This window comes from Dermochelys coriacea, chromosome 7 (genome assembly GCF_009764565.3).
Source record: "Dermochelys coriacea isolate rDerCor1 chromosome 7, rDerCor1.pri.v4, whole genome shotgun sequence".
Classification (NCBI taxonomy): domain Eukaryota; kingdom Metazoa; phylum Chordata; order Testudines; family Dermochelyidae; genus Dermochelys; species Dermochelys coriacea.
The window spans coordinates 24,474,413-24,493,512 of NC_050074.1; the positions used below are offsets into that span (position 1 = coordinate 24,474,413).

Here is a 19,100-nt window from a genome sequence, read left to right on the forward strand (position 1 = left end):
AAGTCACTTAATCCATCTGTGCCTCTGATCCACATCTGTAAAGTGGGGATAACAGTAATTCTCTATGTCACAGGGGAGGTTAGTATGGATACACACATTAATATAGGGAATACACAACACACAAGGGCCTACACTGACAATTTAGGGGATACATTTTAAACCTCTCTTCTAAAACTGGGCGTGCGATCTTTTACACCCAATTTCTGTGCAAGCAATAACTTGGACTCCAAAAAATGAATTCAAAATTGTAGAAGCTGCTTTTGAAAATGTAGCCCTAAATATTTGTAGTATTAATATTCCCAAACCAGAATTTTGAAACATGAACTATTTTTGGAAGGGTGGGGAGAACAAAAAGGGAGTTGAAGACAAAAAGGGGAATGGTAACAGCAAACGTTTGAAAAAGATTTTTTAAGGGGCTGAGTTTGAGACCCAGGCTTGATCCCTCACTCCCTGAATCAGCAAAGGCTGAGAGCACAGTGGCAAGAGCATGCTCAGGCCCCAAAAGATGGGAATGGCTCACTCCCTGAGCTAGGAGGGGCTCAAAGCAAAACAGAGATGGCACATTCAGCCCCTGGGTCAGCAGCCTCTAGGAACCAGCAGGAGCAGTCTGTTCAGCCACCAGGAAAAGCAGTGTGCTGCTTCCCAAGCCAGCATCCTATGCAGTGTATCACAGATACCAGCATTTACTAGAGAGAGCACCTCATGCTTAAAGCTATAGAACTGATCTTCTAGCTAAATAACAACACTTTGCTGTTATACAGCATTGTCATCCTTACATTTCAAACGCTTTACAAAATGCTCCAGTAGTATGGATACTATCATACCCACATTTATTTTATTTTATTTTTTCAGATTTTAAGTAAAATAATGGCCCAAATGCTGAAAACTCAGCACCATAAGATACATGTTGGAGTCTCCAGCCTGGAACCACCTGAACATCTCTAGGAAATATTTACACTATCACAGTCATTCAAAGAGTTTAAATATCTTACCTGTGACCGTAACCAGCATGGAGGCCACCAGGGGACGATTGTTGTCCAGTTTACGGCTCAGCCTCAGCTCACCACTTGACTGATTTACAATCAACAAGTGCAGCTCATTGCCACGTTCAAAAGTGTAGAAGAGCCTGTCGGACACATCTGGGTCATAAGCCGGGATCTTCCCTATGACCCCCGAAGGGAAGGTGTTGGACCTGTTGGAAATGTAGTTGTTGAAGAGGATTTGGAAGTTCTTGAGGACAGGGCTATTGTCATTCTGGTCAATGAGTTTGATGTGGACTGTGGCTCTGCTGACCAGGGGGGCAGATGTTGCCTGGACCACAATTACATACTCGGGCTTTGTCTCATAATCCAGGTCAATCAAGGCAGTGAGCTCCCCAGAAAATATGTCCATCTGGAAGATCTCAGGGATGTTGCCTTCCACAATCTGATACATGATCTGGGCATTAGGTCCCTCATCTGGGTCAATGGCTGTGATCTGGGCCACCACAGAGCCCACAATGCTGTTCTCCTTCACCAAAACCTCAAACTCTTCAGCTGGGAACACAGGGGCATTGTCATTCACATCTTGAACAGTGACTTGAATGTTGACTGGGGTTCTTTGCGTGGGGACCCCCCTGTCCACAGCATAAGCAGTCAGCTCATAGACTGGGACGCTCTCTCGGTCCAGCCTGCGGACAGTACGGATAATCCCAGAGGTGGGCTCTATGGTAAAATCCCCATCCCCATCCTCCCCATTCTGGAAGGTGTATTGTACCCGCCCATTGGTGTGGGCATCGCGGTCAGTGGCAGAGATCTGGAGCACGCTGGTGAATGGAGGGGCATCCTCCGATATAATGCCTTGATAGTGAGCACTGACAAACTGTGGGGCGTTGTCATTTACATCATTCACCATGATTTCTACATAGGTCGTGTCCGCTTTCTGAGGGATCCCATTATCTTTGGCAGTGATGGCCAAGGTGTAGGTGACCTGGTCTTCATAGTCCAGCTCCGCCTGCAATGTGATGGCACCAGAGTCTGCATCAATACGAAACTGAGGAATATTGTCCTCTAGGTAATAAGTGATCCTGGCATTTTCCCCCACATCATCATCGGTGGCACTGATGACCACCACAGTGCTGCCCACAGGACGGTCCTCATTGACACTCACTGAATAGTGGGCACTCTGGAACACAGGCCGATGGGTGTTGGCATCAGTGATGTTGATATGAATGTGACAGTTGTCATGCAGTGTCCGGTCAGAGGCAGTCACTGTTAGCACATAACGCCTCTCTTGCTTGTAGTCCAAGGGTAGAGAGAGAGTGATCAGCCCCACTCCTCCCTGAGTACTGATAGAGAAGCGGTTCCGGGTGTTCCCCCCAGTTATCTGGTAGCTTATGGCACTGTTCACATCCCTGTCGATTGCCGTGACACTGAGAACACTGGTCCCCACAGCAGCATCCTCATTTAGCCGGATGAAATACTCCTTTTGGGTGAATTCAGGTCGATTGTCATTCACATCCATGACAGTGATGGTGACACTAGCAGAGGCAGATAAGGATGGAGAGCCATGGTCCCGAGCCTCTACTCCAAAGAAATAGTGCTCCACTGACTCACGGTCCAAGGGGCCACTCACTGTGATCCACCCAGTGGCACTGTTCACCACAAAAGGGGTGTCAGCTGAGACCCCAGTTAGTTTATATTCCAGACGAGAGTTCTCCCCATAATCTGCATCCACTGCCTGAATGTGGATCACTGAATGGCCAAGGGGGGCATTTTCCAGGACAGAGATTTGAAAGGGGGTGCTGACAAAGATTGGGGCATGATCATTAATGTCCACTACTTGGATGCTGGCCATGCCAGTGTTGTTAGACAAAGGAGGGCGCCCTGCATCCTGAGCACGTATCCTCAGGGCATATTCACGTTCAACTTCAAAATCCAAAGGCGCCACCACCTGTATTTCCCCAGTCACACTGTCAATGGAGAACTGGCCCCTGCTGTTCCCACTGATGATGTTATAATGGACTAAAGCATTATTGTCTTTGTCCATGTCAGTGGCAGTAACTCGCAAGATTTCTGTATGGGGTCTTATATCCTCTCTCACCTGGACGATGTAGCGTTTTTCACTGAACTGAGGGGAATTGTCATTCTCATCCAGAACTGTGATATAGACTTTAACTGTGGCAGATCTGGACCCAGGCTCCTTACCCTGGTCGTTTGCCTCCACCACCAAAGAATATTTCTCCATTTTCTCTCTGTCCACTTGCCCGCTGGTGGTGATCAGACCTGACCTGGGATCTATCTCAAAGACAGAGTGGGCTGCTTGCTCATTCACAAATCGATACCTGATGTTTGCATTGTGTGGGGAGTCCACATCCGTGGCCCGCAGCTGTAAGATAGGGTAGCCTTCTTCTACATTTTCCCTAATAGTCTCTCTGTACTCACTCTGCTCAAAAACAGGATCATGATCATTTCGGTCAGCAACAGTTACAGCAATCATGGTGGTAGCAGAAAGGCGGGGGACCCCATGATCCACAGCAGTAACCCGGAAATAGTGCAGGTCCATAGTCTCTCTATCCAAAGCTTTGGTGGTGGTGATGAGACCATTATTGGGGTCAATGCTAAACAGCTCCATGGACCTGCTATTCATCAGGGCATCCATGGAGTAGACTAGCTTCCCAGCCTCCCCTGAATCGGGGTCTTGTGCTGCCATAGTTATCACAGGAGTCCCTGGAGGCTGGTTTTCAGCCACCTGAACCTGGTAATTATACTGAGGGAAGTGGGGGTGGCGGTTGGCTGCCCTGCCAGTCCTTAATAATGGTAGGAATGCACTCTCTCGCCTCCTCCTTCGCTTGGCAGGCGGATAATGTGGTAGATCAAGCTGCATAGCTCGACTAGGCTTTACTGGCAGGTGAGCAAAGAGCTCCAGGGCTGACGGGCTCCCAAAGTCCGCGGCAAAGCAAAGAGTTTGTAAACAGCCTTTGGTGGAATCAAACAGGTGAAACAACAGAGAGGGATCCTCCTGCTTTCTGTGCGGCGTGGGCGGAGCGCGGGCTGGATCGCGTCCTCGGGTCGCTCTGGGAGCTGTCCCGGGCGCCGGTGGTGCTGAAACGGCCTCTTCCAACTCACTGGCCTGCGCCTGCCCTGGAGTATCCTTCTCCAAGCGCCCAGTCTGGTCCGGGCTGGCTCCCCAGCGCTCGCCTGCGCGCCGGCCGGGCAGCTGGCTCCCTGCACACCGCTGAGGACAGGTCACCAGGGTCAGCCACTCACTGAGGTGCGAGCGGGCGCGGCGACAGGGTGGCGGCCTCAGCTGCATCTTTGCAAACCAGGAGCGGCTCTCCGAGGCCGGCGGGGACCCCTCCGGGTGCCGGGGCCTCGCGCCCGGGGCCAGGGACTCCCAGATTTCCAGCTGCCAGGGATCCGTGCGGTTGTACGCGCCGGGACTAGGCTGGTGCCTGGACACTACGCAGAGCCACTCGCCGTGCAGGGAGTGCCCTGCGCCCGCCGCGCTCAGCCAGCCCCCGGGGGAGCTCGGGGCCCCTGTGGCAGGGCGCAGGGGGCTCTGGCTCGCACAGCCGCGGCAGGCTCTGTCCCTCTGGCCGCCCGCACTGTCCAGGGAGCCAGCCCCATTGTCCCGGCCCCGCTGCTGTCCGCTCGCCTCCTCCCCGGGGCTCGGGGCCCCGCTGCAGTCGGTCCGGAGGGAGGCGAAGGTGCCTGGGCTCTCCGGACCCGCCCCGCTCCCTGGCTGCTCAGCCGGCTCCCTGCCTTGGTGCCCTGGCGGCTCGGGGCAGCCTTTCCCGCCAGTCCTGCGGCCGTGGCTCGGCGCCGCTGCCCAGCCGCCGGGGCTCTGGGTGCGGGGCTGCCCAGCGCCCTCCCGGGCCAGGCCCGGCGGCTCCGGGGCCAGCGCCTGGGCGTTTATAATCCACAAGCAGGGGGAGCCGCCGGCCCGCTCCCCCTGGGCAGCTGCCGGGCGCGGAGTCCTCTTCGTGCCCCACAGCGGGGGCCCCGAGCCAGCTCGGGGCCCCCCCCTGCCCCGCCGCGGCTTCCCCGGCAGCGCTCCCCTCCGACCCCCCGCCCGCGAGAGGGGGCAGCCGCAGCGACAGCCCCTGCCCTCGGCCAAGCCCCCGGCGGCCGAGCCGGCTCCGCGCAGCCCACCCAGGAGAACTAAGCCCCGCCAGCGGCCGCCCGCGCACCGCAGCCCCCTGCTCGGCCCCTCCTGCTCCCGGCTCTCCCCGGGTCCCCGCTCCCCGCGCCGGGCGCAGCCCCCGGGCCCCTCGGCTCCCCGCTCCGCCCGGCCGAGGGGGAACAAAGGGAGAAGGAGCAGCAGCAGCAGCAGCAGCCGCCGCCCCCGGCCGCTCGGTCCCGGCAGCGGCGACAGCGGCTCAGCCATGTTCCCCCCCGGCCCCCTCCCCGCCCCCGGGCGCCCGGCCCTAGCGCTCCCTCGGCCCCGCTCCGCCTCTGGCTCTGCCCCCCGCCGCCCCGCCACCATCTACAGGCGGCGGCTGCCTCCCGCGCGGGCCGGGCTGCTCCGCGGCGGCGGCATCGCCTCCTCCCGCAGCCCCAACATGGCTCCCGGCTGCCCCGATGGTCCGCTCCGCCCTCCCGCTCCCCTCCCGCCGCCCCGCAGTGGTAGCGCCCGCCCGGAGCAGGCGGCAGCCGCCGCCATCTTCACTGTGGGCGGGGGAGGGGGCGGAGCTGGCCAGGGTGCTGCATGGCGCGTTTCACTGGGGAGGGGGCTGCGCGCAGCTGGCAGGGCGGGAGGGGGAAGGGGAAGGGCTGTGGGGAACTAGGGGGTCGTGTGGGTGTGGGGGAAGGGCTGTGAGCAACGGGGGAGCGTTGTAGGTGTGGGGGGAAGGGATGGGGGAAGGGGTCGGGGTGCCGGTGGGGGGAAGGGCTGTGGGGGAAGGGGTCGGGGTGCCGGTGGGGGAGGGGCTGTGGGGGAAGGGGTCGGGGAGCCGGTGGGTGTGGGGGAAGGGCTGTGAGGAACGGGGGAGCGTTGTAGGTGTGGGGGGAAGGGATAGGGGGAAGGGGTCGGGGTGCCGGTGGGGGGAAGGGCTGTGGGGGAAGGGGTCGGGGTGCCGGTGGGGGAGGGGCTGTGGGGGAAGGGGTCGGGGAGCCGGTGGGGGAGGGGGAAAGGCTGTGAGGAACGGGGGAGCGTTGTAGGTGTGGGGGGAAGGGATAGGGGGAAGGGGTCGGGGTGCAGGGGGGGAAGGGCAGTGGAGAAGGGGTCGGGGTGCCAGTAGGTGTGGGGGGCGGTCTGAGAGGAGCTGATATGGGAGGCGGGGGCTGGAAGGAACTGGTCAGAGCAGTGGGGGGCGTATTTGGGTGCTGGGAGCAGGGCAGGGTGCTCTGGCTGTGGTGGGGGAATGGTGCATGAATGACTATGAGGGGTTAAGCCCCCGGCCCGTTTCTGCTTCTTGCCTACTCTCCCCTTGTCTCACCTGTGTCTCCCTTCTCTCCCCCTTGCTCCCTTCCCTTCCTCCTCCCCCTTCCCTGCCCCTGCAGCAGTAGCTGATATAAGACAAGGGCCAAGTAGTCCACAGGGTGCTGCCTCCCCTCCCACAACAGACCGGAGCAGACAGGAGGATGGCCAGGCAACTGGACATACTAATCCACGTAGAGCCTCTCCCTCTGCTCCTACGCAGCATAGAACATCTTCCCCAACTTGCACGTTTCATGTATCAGACAAATTAACTCCGACTCCAGCATCTCCCTTTTTTAAACTAAAATGCACAAGCAGGAAATAACTGTTGCAGGACATATTCATACCATCTCGCGGTTGCATTTCTCATCACCCCTTATTTTCTCCTTGCTTCGTGCCTGCTCTGTCGCCCCTTCCCCGGAAGCAGTAGCAGAGGCAGGCTGGCCATAGTGTGTACTTCACAGAGCATTGATACTGCCATACAATTTGCTCGGTGAATTTCACAGCCAGGGGGTAGATGGAAATGAGGAGAGGAGGGGCACACAAGCTCTGACCTGCATCTTTGCCTTTTTTGATTAAATTTAGCATTCTGAATCCTGGAGAAAATATGAGGAAATTGATAATTGGAATGCTGCTTCCTTGGCCCTTGGGAGAGGAACTGGATGATGTAACAGGGCTGACCAGTTCTGGCTTTTCTGAGTCTAAGATTACCCCATCAATTGCAGCCTAAAGACTCGGACCCGACAGTACACAGAAGATAAGTGATCAGAGAGCGCATCTCTACAGTCAAGTCGCGTTTATTAGCGCCAGCACTGAATTAGTTTTTAAATCTGGATTCAGTTCTATACTCTCAGTTAACAAACATGGTTCCTCCCATGCCCATATGGTTGTCTTGAAATTCTTCCTTCCTTTGATCATTAGATGGCAATGTGCTTCCTGCGAGAATGAGAGGAAAACCAGAAACTAGGGGACATGTGGCTGAGAGAAGAGGGATCAAGAACATTGGGAGGAAAGCAAATGACCAGAATTCCACTTAAATTAATGGATGATGCAGGTCAGGCTAGCATTACATTATCTTTCACCCACTTCCTCACCCCTGCCCATGAGTCACTCTCAGTTAATCACCAGATCCAATAACGCTTTTATGAGAAGGCTAATTTATGTATTACAGCAAGCTCTGGGATCAGTTTCACCAGATACTTCCTGAAAACAGCCTGTCAGACAAATTACAGAGCACAGCCTTCTTTCATTTTCAATTCTAATATAGAATTTCATTGCTCTTTTGTAGCTTGTTCTTTCTGCTAACATTATATTTATAGTTGTACCACACAAGAAACATTAAGAACAAATTGTATAAAAGGAGGTTGTCCCTCATGGCAAGCCCCCACCCTAGCTCTGTGCCCATGTAAATAGAGGAATCACCAGGGAAATTAAACATCAGAAGTTACATGGAGAGAAAGTTAGATTAGACCTCCTTCGGGCCATTTCCCTCAGTTTTCTCTCACACCCTTCCTGTGATTTCAGAGCTCCTAGACATATTGATTGCTACGCCATATGAGATATCTGGCTCTAATCATAGCCAAACAAAGATTCTTCACTGTAAGGTGCAAGAAGCCTCACAATGGACAATTATGTAAATTTCCCCTGTGGGGACCTGCTTATTTCCAATCCCAAGCAGTTAGTGGATGGTTTATGCTTTGAAGTATGAGGGTCTCTAACTCTTACATTGTTTAAAAAAATTCTAGCAACGGTAACTGGGGATGTTCCTATTATTTATCTAAAGACCTAGTCCTTTTTAGACTCCTGCACCTGAATTTAAATTCCAAGCAGAGGACTGAGAGCCAGAAGCTCCAAAGCTCCTATCCAGACAGTGGCAGCAATCTCCTCCTTGGATCTGAGTAAGTAACAACTTACTTGCTTCAGTTTCCCCAACTGCAAAATGGGGAGACCAGCATTGATTTAACTCGCACACGGGGCAATGTGGGGTATCCTTAGGGTGACCAGATGTCCCAATATTAGGGGCTTTGTCTTAGATATGCAACTATACCCACTGCCCGCCTCTCCCAAAAAGTGCCTTGATTTTTCACACTTGCTATCTGGTCACCCTAGGCATAATCAGTGAGTATTTGTAAAGAGCTGAGCACTGCTATTACAGAGACTTGTTTTTTAACTCAAACCTCCCTAAGAGTTTTAAAACTTTTCAAATGTTCTCCTCCCAGGCAAATCTGTGCCAGTGGAGCAGAGGAGATGTCCACTATTATCCTTTTAAAGATCTGACCATGGGCTAGTGCATCCCAAGGGTTAATACTCCATTGCCAGTTCCAATGGTACAGCCCTGACCACCCCTAGCCCTGGCATGGGGATGGCACAGGCCAATGCTCCACTGGCTAATGGGAGGCTGCTGCAGAGATTTAACAGAAGCTAGGCTAGGAAGAGAATTCAAATCAGAGCCTCATTGTCCCTATTATCACAATGGAGAGAAACCACCCCTTTCACTCACACCAATGCCTAGGATTGGCCATTGAGTCAGCCGGCTTTTGTCTTTGAGGTTCAGATTTGGAGCTTACGCTTCCCCTCTCATTGTGTAGAGTTAGAAAAAGCAGATACTCTAGGGCCTTGCTTTTCAAATCAGGCTTCCCTGCTCTCTGTGCCATGGACACTGCCCACTTGCAAAAGAGGAGACAGGATTAATGTTTAAATATCTGACAGGTTACAACAATAACTATTGATACAAGGCCCAGAGGCCCGGAATATAGAGGAGTATCTAATCAATAATTATTTACTCAAGGTAGATAACATTTAATGGGTTCAGGCCTATTTAATCTAAAGTGTAGCCATAACTCTTTATTTAAGTTTCTGTATTTAAATAAGGGAGTGATCTTGCCTACTTGCAAAATCCAATTATGCGACACAGATAGAGATCACCTTGCACAGCCCAGCCAATTACTGCTGTGAAAACTTTAGCACCTGCTTAAACAGAGGAGCACAGAGGAGAAGCAAGGGGCCGGTGCAGTTCACCTCATTTGAAAGGGTACTTGAGCTCTCCCAGCTGAAAAGGAATTTTATACAGTAGGAATAGTGCTTCTTTAGAATGTGAATGGAATTCACTTTGAAATCCCAGTAACATGTACAGAACATACTTTTTAAAGTAACGTTATTGCTATCCCCTCATAGTCATTATAACATCAGCAACCAATGAGAATATACATGAGCTGGACTTTACTCACTGGACACCCTCTACAGCAGATTGAATTTTGCTTACCTTCTGCAAGTAAAAGAAATGAACAAGCAGGAGGACAAGAAGAGCTCTGATCTGGCCTTACAAGGTGTTGGAGCTGGTTAAATATAGAGCTTGCACAAGTTTTTCTAGAGTACTATACACATTTTTTCTGAGATGGGATTTTGAAGATGACTAGCTCCTAATAATATTTAGTATCGGTAAAGCACTGCACAAGCTACATACATACAGCAGTAGCTGCAGGTAGCAGGGTGTTTGATCTCTCTAATTAAAATCCTTAATGTCTCATCATAAACCTAAGGCACTGATAGCACAGTGATGGGCAGCAAATGCTGCATCAACACATGAGCTAGAGACCAGCTGACAGCACAACAATAGGGAGTGAGTAGGGAACATTTTGGAGAAGGGCCACTGGAGCAAACCAACACAACGGTAGTGAAAAAGGTAATGTGATTGGGGGCAAGAGCAGGGAATGTAGATTCTACGCCAGCCCATTCCACTGACCTGCTGGAGAAATCATTTAGCTACTTTCAGCTTCAGTGTCCCCATTTGTACTATGGAGATACTTACTCACCTTTGTGAGGCACTTTGAAATCCTTTGTGTTATGTTTGAACAATGCCTAGTGCAACAGGGCCCTGATTTGAGTTTAGTAGCACCGAGCAGCTCTAAACGCCAGAAAATAATTAAAAGGTGCTGTATGTTAGGGTCCAGGCTTACAGCCACAAAACTCATTCTGTTCCAGCTTGTCATCTTGTTCGACTTACATGAGGAGAGAGGAAAAGAGCTGAACTCAGATTGCACTTTTCCAAGGCAATGTGAAGAAAGAATGAAGGAAATTAGAGATGGGATAGATCCTCTGATGTCATCCAGTCTGTCTCCTCTGGGGGCCAGTTCAGTACACTTGTGAGTACCACATTCAAGGCCTCCCTGTTCAATCCCCACCCTACCTATCATCTCTCATTCATTATTGAAAGGTCAGCTCCTGCCTCCAATCAGCCCATGATGCCAGATACTATTGCCGACTCATTACATTTTCAAACAAGCACCTTTGTTTTCTGCCCTGCTGCCCCTCACACCTGGGAAAAGCTCCCCCTAAACATCTGCAGAACTAACTCATTATCCTCCCTCTAAAACCTCTTTAAAACTTCACTCTGGCATGAAATCTATAAGAAGCATGAAAATCTTTAGGCTACTGGTGTGCTGAGACCACTGCCTATTATGCTGACCCACACTGACTCATTGTTTCCCTGGTTTCAGAGTAGCAGATGTTAGTCTGTATTCGCAAAAAGAAAAGGAGTACTTGTGGCACCTTAGAGACTAACAAATTTATTAGAGCATAAGCTTTCGTGAGCTACAGCTCACTTCATCGGATGCATTTCCCTGTTTTGTGACTCTGTAACAGGGCCAGCTGCCCCCTGAGCAACCCTGCATAGCCAGAGGTCATTCTGAAGTGCCCTGCTACCAATTTCTCCCCTTCTCAGGGCCTCATTTATTGATTCCTTATGTACTGGCCCTCCAGGCCCCAACCCCAGTTCAGTCACTCTGTCCCTTTAGGTAGAGAGTGCCCAGCCTTTCTCCACAGGACTAGATCCCAATTCAAAGTCTCTTAGGCTTTACCTGGCTGGAGTTCAGCCTTCTTCACCCCTCTGGCTTTCAGGCTCCCAAGCACTTCTCTCAGTCAGGGTCTGTAGTGGGAGCTGGATCTAGTACTCCCGGGTTTTACCTGGCCGGAGCTCAGCCTCTCTAAGCTCTCTGGTTCTGGTTTCCAGTCCAAAACCCTTCTCTAAGTCAGGGTCCCTAGCAGAAGCCTCCTATTCACTCCTGTCACAGCTTTCTTAGTCAGAGTCTTCCCTGCCAAAGCCTTTCACAGTCTGTCTACCATTCCCTGAACTCCCCCATTCCCCTTCATTGCAGCCTCCTGCTGCTCTTTGCAGGGCAGTCACCCTGATCTTTTCCAGATGTGACTCATTCTGTCAGCAGGGTTGGCTAGCCACAGCCCTTTGGTGGGTGAGCCACCTGGTTACAGTCTCTGTAAGCTCTTTGGGGGCAGAGACAGTCCTTTTGCTGTGTTTGTATAGTGCCTAGCACAATGGGGTCCTGGCCCATGACTGGGGCTCCTAGGCAATATGATAAATATGATTCAAATAAAAAATAATCATTTGTTCATTTCCAGGGTTGAGTGTTCCAAGCCTTCTCAGGACTAGGTGTGCTAGAGTTCTTGACTTACAAATTCCAGTGCCTGCCTCCCTGTTCTCCGACATTATCCAAAGAAAAAGTTGGAAGATGAACATTCCCAATCCAGCCAGGGTCCTTGCTCACAAAGAATGGCATGCAGCAGCGAGTTCTTTGTGCACTTCCAAATGAGCTACATGGACCAGCTAGGGGAAGGGGAGAAATCTCACCGTATGGGTGATTTGGCTGATTTGAAGAAATAACAATAAAATCCTCCACATTCATCAGGCCCAAGAATTTAATTTTTAAAATACCAAAGTGCCCACTTGGAAATGGCCCAGGCATCTAGTGAAAGCACGGACTGTGCCAGGCAGAGAGCAGGCTTCAGATCTGTCTTTAACCCAGCTGGCAAAGAAGGGGAGTGATGCAGAAATGGAGGTGGGGAGGCTCATGTAATAGGGGAAGGAAGCCCTCCTGCTAGCCCAGCAGTGCTGTGATGAGAGCTGCACTCAGAAGAGGGAAATGGGGAATATCTTGCAAGACAACTCCCACCTGAACAGTTCTGGAGGCTTCACAAACAGTGGCGTAATGCTGAAGCCGCAGGCTCTCTATAATAATACTTTGTGAATGTTCAAAGCCCTTTACAAACAGTAACCAAGTGATTGGTAGCTGAAATGCAGGCAGAGGTGGCGGAGAAAACACGTTAGTGCCGAATCACTGTTGCCTCGCTCCAGGGCTTCCTTCTGGTGCTATTTAAAGAGCATTAGGCTCCAGCCAATATGGCACACACACAAAATGGTAGGCGCAAGTGAACCGGTCTCTTCTGTTGGCTCCTGTGCCTGGCCCCAGCTGTGTGACACAGCTGTTTTTCTGGACAGGCTAAGGGTCTCCCTCTGAAGTGTTAGCACCCAGGATGTGTAAGCGAGTGGGATTGAAGAAGCATTCTTGTAATTAGTGCAGCTCTACTCTGGGGAGCCATTTGGGTCTTAGAAAAACAAAGCAATAATAGAAAGACCCTCTCACTCGGTGCCATCTGCAACAGTAGGCAGGAATGGATGGTCTGGCAGGCTGCTAGTGGTTAGAGCCCTATCACAGCAACAGTATTCCACATTGCTATAGGATTTAGGAAGGCCATTAGGAATCAGGTAAAAACATTACACCAGTAACAAATCATTGTGCCAAAAGACGCATCTGCTTCAGAATTTCATGGCTTCCAGAATGTCTGTGATCTAATCTGGATCTTAGTGGCACGGCATCGCCGGTGACTTTGAATGTAGATTTTTCAGCAGAGCCGATTTTATCACATTCACAAAGAATGGGCTTTTGTTTCTCAGGCAGCTTCCCTTTTTTCCATGCAAAAAGGAATTGAGCAGAGGCAGATATTAGCTGGGCAGAGATTCTCGAGGACCCCGCTAATAGGATGTCAGGTTATCTGGAATATAGCAACAGCTGCAGCCATTTGGCTTCTTCTCTGTGCACAAGTCTGCATGTGCGTATAGCACTGATTTAGCTAATCTGCTCTTGCTCCCTGAAAGGACAATCTAACCTTTCACATTTGAGAAGAACAAGACTAGAGGGAAAGTTGCATTGCCAATTGAGAAAAAGATGCCCCAACTTTTACTTTTGGGGCGGCTCTCTTGTCAGTTTTGGTTTATTACTTTGTCAGTCTCATGACTTAGTTGTTAGTTTTATCTCACTCAACTAATATCGCATCCTAATCCACCGAAGCCTGTAATAGGCTTAGGAATAACAGGGGTTTACATCCTCATTAGTGCTCAGCACGAGATGTCAGAAGAAAGTAACATCAGCAGAGTCCCTCCTAAGAAAGCAAAATCCAAAGAGAGCTGACTAGATAGTGGGGGAGAGGGGATGTTGGGGAATGGAAAAAGAATCTAAAATTCACCTTGAGGAGTGGAAAGGGGGGACAAACACGGGTGAGGGGTAACTAAAAGGGAGCAGGGATGAGCAGGAGAAGTACAAGGAAGGGGAAAGTTATGAAGAGCCAGAGCCTGCGAACAGTTACTATGAACTTAGTCCCACTGAAGTCAATAGTAGCAAGTATTTGCTTGGTGACTTTAACACAGGGACTGCCTCCACCTCTATGCCGTTTACAGCACGGAGCTCACTGACAGCACTCCACGAATGTTTACACTATGCAGTATATTGATGTCCTTATAATGCACATACAGTGAAGCTAGAATTGCACATTGGTGTTGTGAGTACAGTATTCAGGCTCCGTGCATGGAGCCTGCTTGCTGGCGATTCAGCCACCTTACACAGAGTGTGACAAATTCACACGCCTGAGCTCCGTATCTATGCTGATCTAACCCCCAGGGTAGACACAGCTAGATGGATGGAAGCATTCTTCCATTGCTTGAAGAGGTGGAGTTTCTACAGGGATGGAAGAACCCCTTGTCGCTGTAGGAAGCATCTACTCTATGGTGGTACAATGGTATATTTATGGTGCTGTAGCTGTACCACTGTAGGGTGCATAGTGTAAACACAGCCTTAGGGACCTGATTTTCAGAAATGATGAGGACCCAGCACTTTCCATTGAAAGTGGGAGCTACTGGGTCCTCAACACTTCTGAAGATTACACCACTTATTTAGGAGCTTATCCATTAACCCCCCTTTTTTGAATACCTTAGCCAAGACTCCTGCATTCTTTCCCAGCTATGCCAGTGCCACACTCTAATTAAGGAGGAGAAGTGCTTGAACCTCCCCATATTGTAGCTTGTCTTTGTGTTTGATAGATCATGGATTCAATCATGTACCACTGTAAGATCGCTTGTGTAGCCACTCTGTGCCGATGGGAGAGAACTCTCCCGTCGACATAATTAAACCACCCCCAATAAGTGGTGGTAGCTATGTTGGCAGGAGAAGCTCTCCCACCAACATAGCGCTGTGCACACTACCATTTATGCTGGCAAAAGTTGTGTCACACGGGTGTGTTTTTTCACATCCCTGAGTTACACATTTTGCTGATGTAAGTGGCAGTGTAGATATGGCCCTAGTCTGACCACTGTGCCATATTATTTTGGGGTCTTGTGCACTACGGAAATTGGGAGTCCCCCACCTTAACTCAATTTTGCCTGGTTGCTCCTCTCATGTCAGAGGTCTGGCCGGGTCAAATGTGAGCAGCACTGTAGCCCTGTGTGCCAGGTCACAACGCTACTTATTCAGATTTGTCTAGCCGCTCCTTCGGCACGAAGAGGGACACTCAGGCCAAACCTGAGTGACATTGAGCCAGGTTGCAATGCCACCCACCCAGATCTGCTGGTTGGGGGGTCCTCCTGATCTAGGGGCCCAGTAGAAGTGCACTGAATGCACACTGGATAATTTGGGCCTGCTGCCAGCATAACACAGGCCATAGAATTTCACCAAGTGATTCCTACATCAAACCCCTAACTTTTATTTGAGCTATAGCATATCTTCTAGAAAGACATCCAATCTTGATTTAAGACCTTCTGCTATCAGAAATCTTCTCATAGAGCTATTCAAACTGTGATCAAGATACCTCACAACTTTCTCTTTGATAAATTAAATAGATCAAGCCTTTTCAGTCTCTCACTCTGCAAAGCTGGTTTTCTAAATTTTGAGTTGAATAGCTGGTGGACCTGTCCCTCTTATATTTACTGAGAGTAGAGCTAAAATATTTATATCATTTTATCAAAAAACATGTATTAGAATTAAAAAGTACAAAAAAGAGCAACAAAAAAAGATTAGGGGTTTGGAACTGCTTCCATATAAGGAGAGATTATAAAGTCTGGGATTGTTTAGGTTGGAAAAGAGACAACTGAGAGGTCTATAAAATCATGAATGGTATGGAGAAAGTGAATAAGGAAATATTATTTACCCCTTCACATAACATGAAGCAGGGGTCACCCAATGAAATTGGTAGGCAGTTGGTTTAAAACAAACAGAAGGAAGTACTTCTTCACACAACACACAATCAATCTCTGGCTCTCATTGCCAGGGGATTTTGTGAAGGCCAAAAGTATAAGTTCAAAGAAGAATTAGGTAAATTCATGGAGGATAAGTCCATTGATGGCTATTAGTCAAGATGGTCAGGGATGCAACCCCATTACAGGGGCGTCCCTAAGCCTCTGACTGCTAGCTTCTGGGTCTGGAGGACAGGGGATGCATCACTAAATAAATTGCCCTGTTCTGTTCACTCCCTCTGAAGAATCTGGCACTGGCCCCTGTTGGAATACAAGATATTGGACAAGATGGACCATTGGTCTGACCCATTATGGCCATTCTTATGTCTTAGGTTAGATCTGTTCTTGCTTGTGGGGCATTTTATTGTATTTTGTATGACACCCTTAGAAGCCCAAATATACTTGCAATGCATTTGGCAAACACCACTTCACAACCATTCCATTTCTACCTTTGTCCAACCAGACATGGCCCCAGATTCCTTACTTCTTTGTACTTATACCAAGGATGGCTGCAGAAATATGCATGGCTGAGAAAATTTGATGCATTATATTCATTCTGGTGAGGATGTGGACTGGGGAGCTGAAGATCACACCACTGCAGTTTAGGCTAGAGCTGATGAAGCATCTGTGTTTCATTTTACTGTAGTACTGTATTTCATTTAATATCTTGAGACCAAAGCTGTAAATTCCAGACCATTTAAAAACCAGGGGCCAGTCCCTTCCCTACTCAGAAACATCGAACAGTAGGTCCCTTGTGCATTCCCACAAGTTTCCCCTGGCCTGTGCAATGTGCCCCTGACTAACTTACCAAGCTACTACGCTCCTCGTTCATGTCTCTGCCCCAGACTCCTTTGGTGCTACCCACAGAGTATTTTTAAGTGTTTTAATGTATTTTATTTTCATATTTTAAACCCCTGGTTTACACAGAATAACCATATGCTCTTTTGTCTGTTCCCCTCATCCTTCCCCCAAGGTTATCACCCTCAGTTCACTGTATTTTGTGTACACCACACATGTAAACATCTTATGTCCTCTGAGAAGGGCCTCGCTTGCCATCGTGGGTGCTATAAAAATAAATCACCAAGAGCCTTTATTGCTTTTGATTTGAGAGATTTTTCATTTCTGAAATGCAAATGTGGAACAACAGGCACAGAGCTGATGCGACCATAGGGAGAGGAGATGTTACAATGCCATGGACTTTTTCCAGATAACATCCTAGTTCACACATATAGAATCATTTTACCTGCATTCACTAAGAGACTTTAATAGGGCATTTGAGACAACACATTTATTTGTAGAAGGGTGCAGTTTCTGCTTTTCAGCAAAACAATATACATACATAGCTCAGTCTGGTCACTGACACCCCACGGCAATAGAGGGAGTGGTAAACAAGTGGGAAATTTCAGCTTACTTCACCAGCAACTAAACTCTAAGCAAGAACACTCACAGCATAGGGTAACTCCTAAGGATTAAAGATGGGCTGGGAAAAGGCGATGGCCCATGGAACCCCAGGGGTGATTAAGCCCAAGAAGAGAGTGTTGTCACTGCTGAAATAAAGGTGCAAATAAAACTAATAAGGCCTGTGTTTTTTTTTTTTAAATGGTAAAAAAAAAAAAAAAAAAAAAAAAGGCTGGTTCAAGTGGTATTGCTAGCAAAATTACAAGTGGCACAACTGGCAATGCAAGTTCTTGAATGCTCTCCCCATTCTAGCCTCTTTACAATCCCCAACACGGCCACTCTCTCAGCTAGCTATTCCTAAACTTGGGCCCGTGGAACTGACAGAAACAGGCCTTTCTTAGCACTGCTTTGCCTCTTTTGTAAACAGTATTCTCCTTATGGTTATTCCACCCCAAGGCCTTTAACTCTCCCTCTCAGCAAGGCCCAGATCACAACATGCAGTTTGTACAGGCACAAAGCCATCTTCTGTATTAGGAGAACAAAAAACAATCTTTAAGGAGAGAGGGCAGCTTGCCCTGGGGAAGGAAAGTGACCTCCCTCATGGCAATACAAAAGGCAGGGAACCTGCACAGAGTTGTCAAGCTTTGCTTTAGCCTAAGATCACATTTAACCCCTGTCCATCCAGAAGCCCCCAGCATGTTTAAATACGCATCTGTCTCATCTTGCTCTCCTTAATTGGACAGCAGGCTGCTGGTATCACATTGCAGAGCGCCTTGTGGGACAGCAGGGATTAGGCAGATGCGCAGCCAAGACAGACACACACAAGTCAAAACTGACAGCTCACTGGGAACCGCTTAAACACACACAGTATTTCATTTTCTGTGCAGAGGTCAGTCTGTGCAGCTGCAGTCTGGCGTTATTAGATGCTGGGATTGAGCAAGGCAATTAGTGAGCATGCATATTACAAGGCAGGGATAGTCTCCCAGAGCAAAGGCACCAAAGGGGTCATAGAGCACGTCATACCGTCTCTCAGGGGCAAGCAGGAGTAGCTTGCTGCCAGGAGAGGGAATGGGGGGGTAGGGGGAGAAGTACTGAGGCAAATGACCTGACTTTGGAGAGCTCAGAAAGAGAAGAAATAACATTTTAGGGAAACAGCTGGCCATGGGAAAGGATAATGGGTCCTAGAACTGGGCAGCTCACTTCACCCCAGAAGACTGGTCACATTTATACCCTGCTAATCTGGGATGGGTTAGCTCACTTCTGCCAGAGCCATTGCAAGAACGTAATGAGTGTTAGGAAAGAGGAACAGAACCACCCACAGAAGCTGCCTCCACTAGTTTTGGCATCTTTTTGTTGTTGGTCACATGGCACCAGAAAGAACTTCTCTCCCTTTTGTTTTAATAGCAGGTGAGAAGCGTGTTCCCCTCCAGTATATTACAGTGAGCTTGGCAGTGGTTACTATGGAGCCATTTGAAGATGCTTCCTGTGAGCAGGTGGTTTCCCCACCCTTCTCCAAACACTGTCTACTCAAGCTGGAGTAAGTCAGAGCTTACCCACTTCCTGGGGTGGGGTTTTAGTCACTAAAGGAACTCAAAACAAAGTAAAGTCCAACTCAGGCCTTCTCAGCCCACAGCCAAAGTCTTCCTATTTAGAGAGCCACTCCCATCTCCCTTCTGTCCAGCTAGGCCATTGGACTGGAGATGAGGGAGGTGTATATTGAACCCATGTCTTCACTGTGTTGTGTTACGGCTCCTGACTGTGCTCTGTGTTGACTTTTCACAGTAGCACTTGCCCTATGTTCATGCAAGCCTTTTAGCACGTGAAAGTAGAAGGCTTGAAACTTGTGTCTTACTTTCTGAGTTATTATAGATTTTTTTTTAAAAGGAGTAAAATGCAAATGGTTGCCAGAGATGATGTGTCATATTCCCTCTGGGTTTGTTCCAACCCCATA

At 49.5% G+C, this 19,100-nt stretch overlaps 1 protein-coding gene and 1 long non-coding RNA gene across 4 annotated transcripts in view; one reads left to right on the forward strand and one right to left on the reverse strand.

The window, feature by feature from the left end:
* Window positions 1-5,367, reverse strand: part of CELSR3 (cadherin EGF LAG seven-pass G-type receptor 3) — a 65,078-nt gene extending 59,711 nt beyond the window's left edge. Inside the window, exon 1 of the mRNA XM_043518646.1 lies at window positions 993-5,367. Coding sequence (XP_043374581.1) covers window positions 993-5,367 — 4,375 coding nt within the window. The remainder of the gene's footprint in view (window positions 1-992) is intronic.
* A 1,951-nt stretch (window positions 5,368-7,318) lies between these two features.
* Window positions 7,319-12,367, forward strand: LOC119859293. 3 transcript variants are annotated; one of them, XR_006282542.1, is made up of 4 exons: window positions 7,319-7,453; window positions 8,230-8,297; window positions 10,381-10,541; window positions 11,812-12,367. It is a non-coding gene; the product is annotated as an uncharacterized LOC119859293 (long non-coding RNA). The 3 variants fall into 3 exon arrangements; XR_006282543.1 differs by lacking the exon at window positions 10,381-10,541; XR_005294174.2 differs by lacking the exon at window positions 7,319-7,453 and having other exon boundaries at window positions 7,765-8,297.
* The last annotated feature ends 6,733 nt before the right edge of the window (window positions 12,368-19,100 follow it).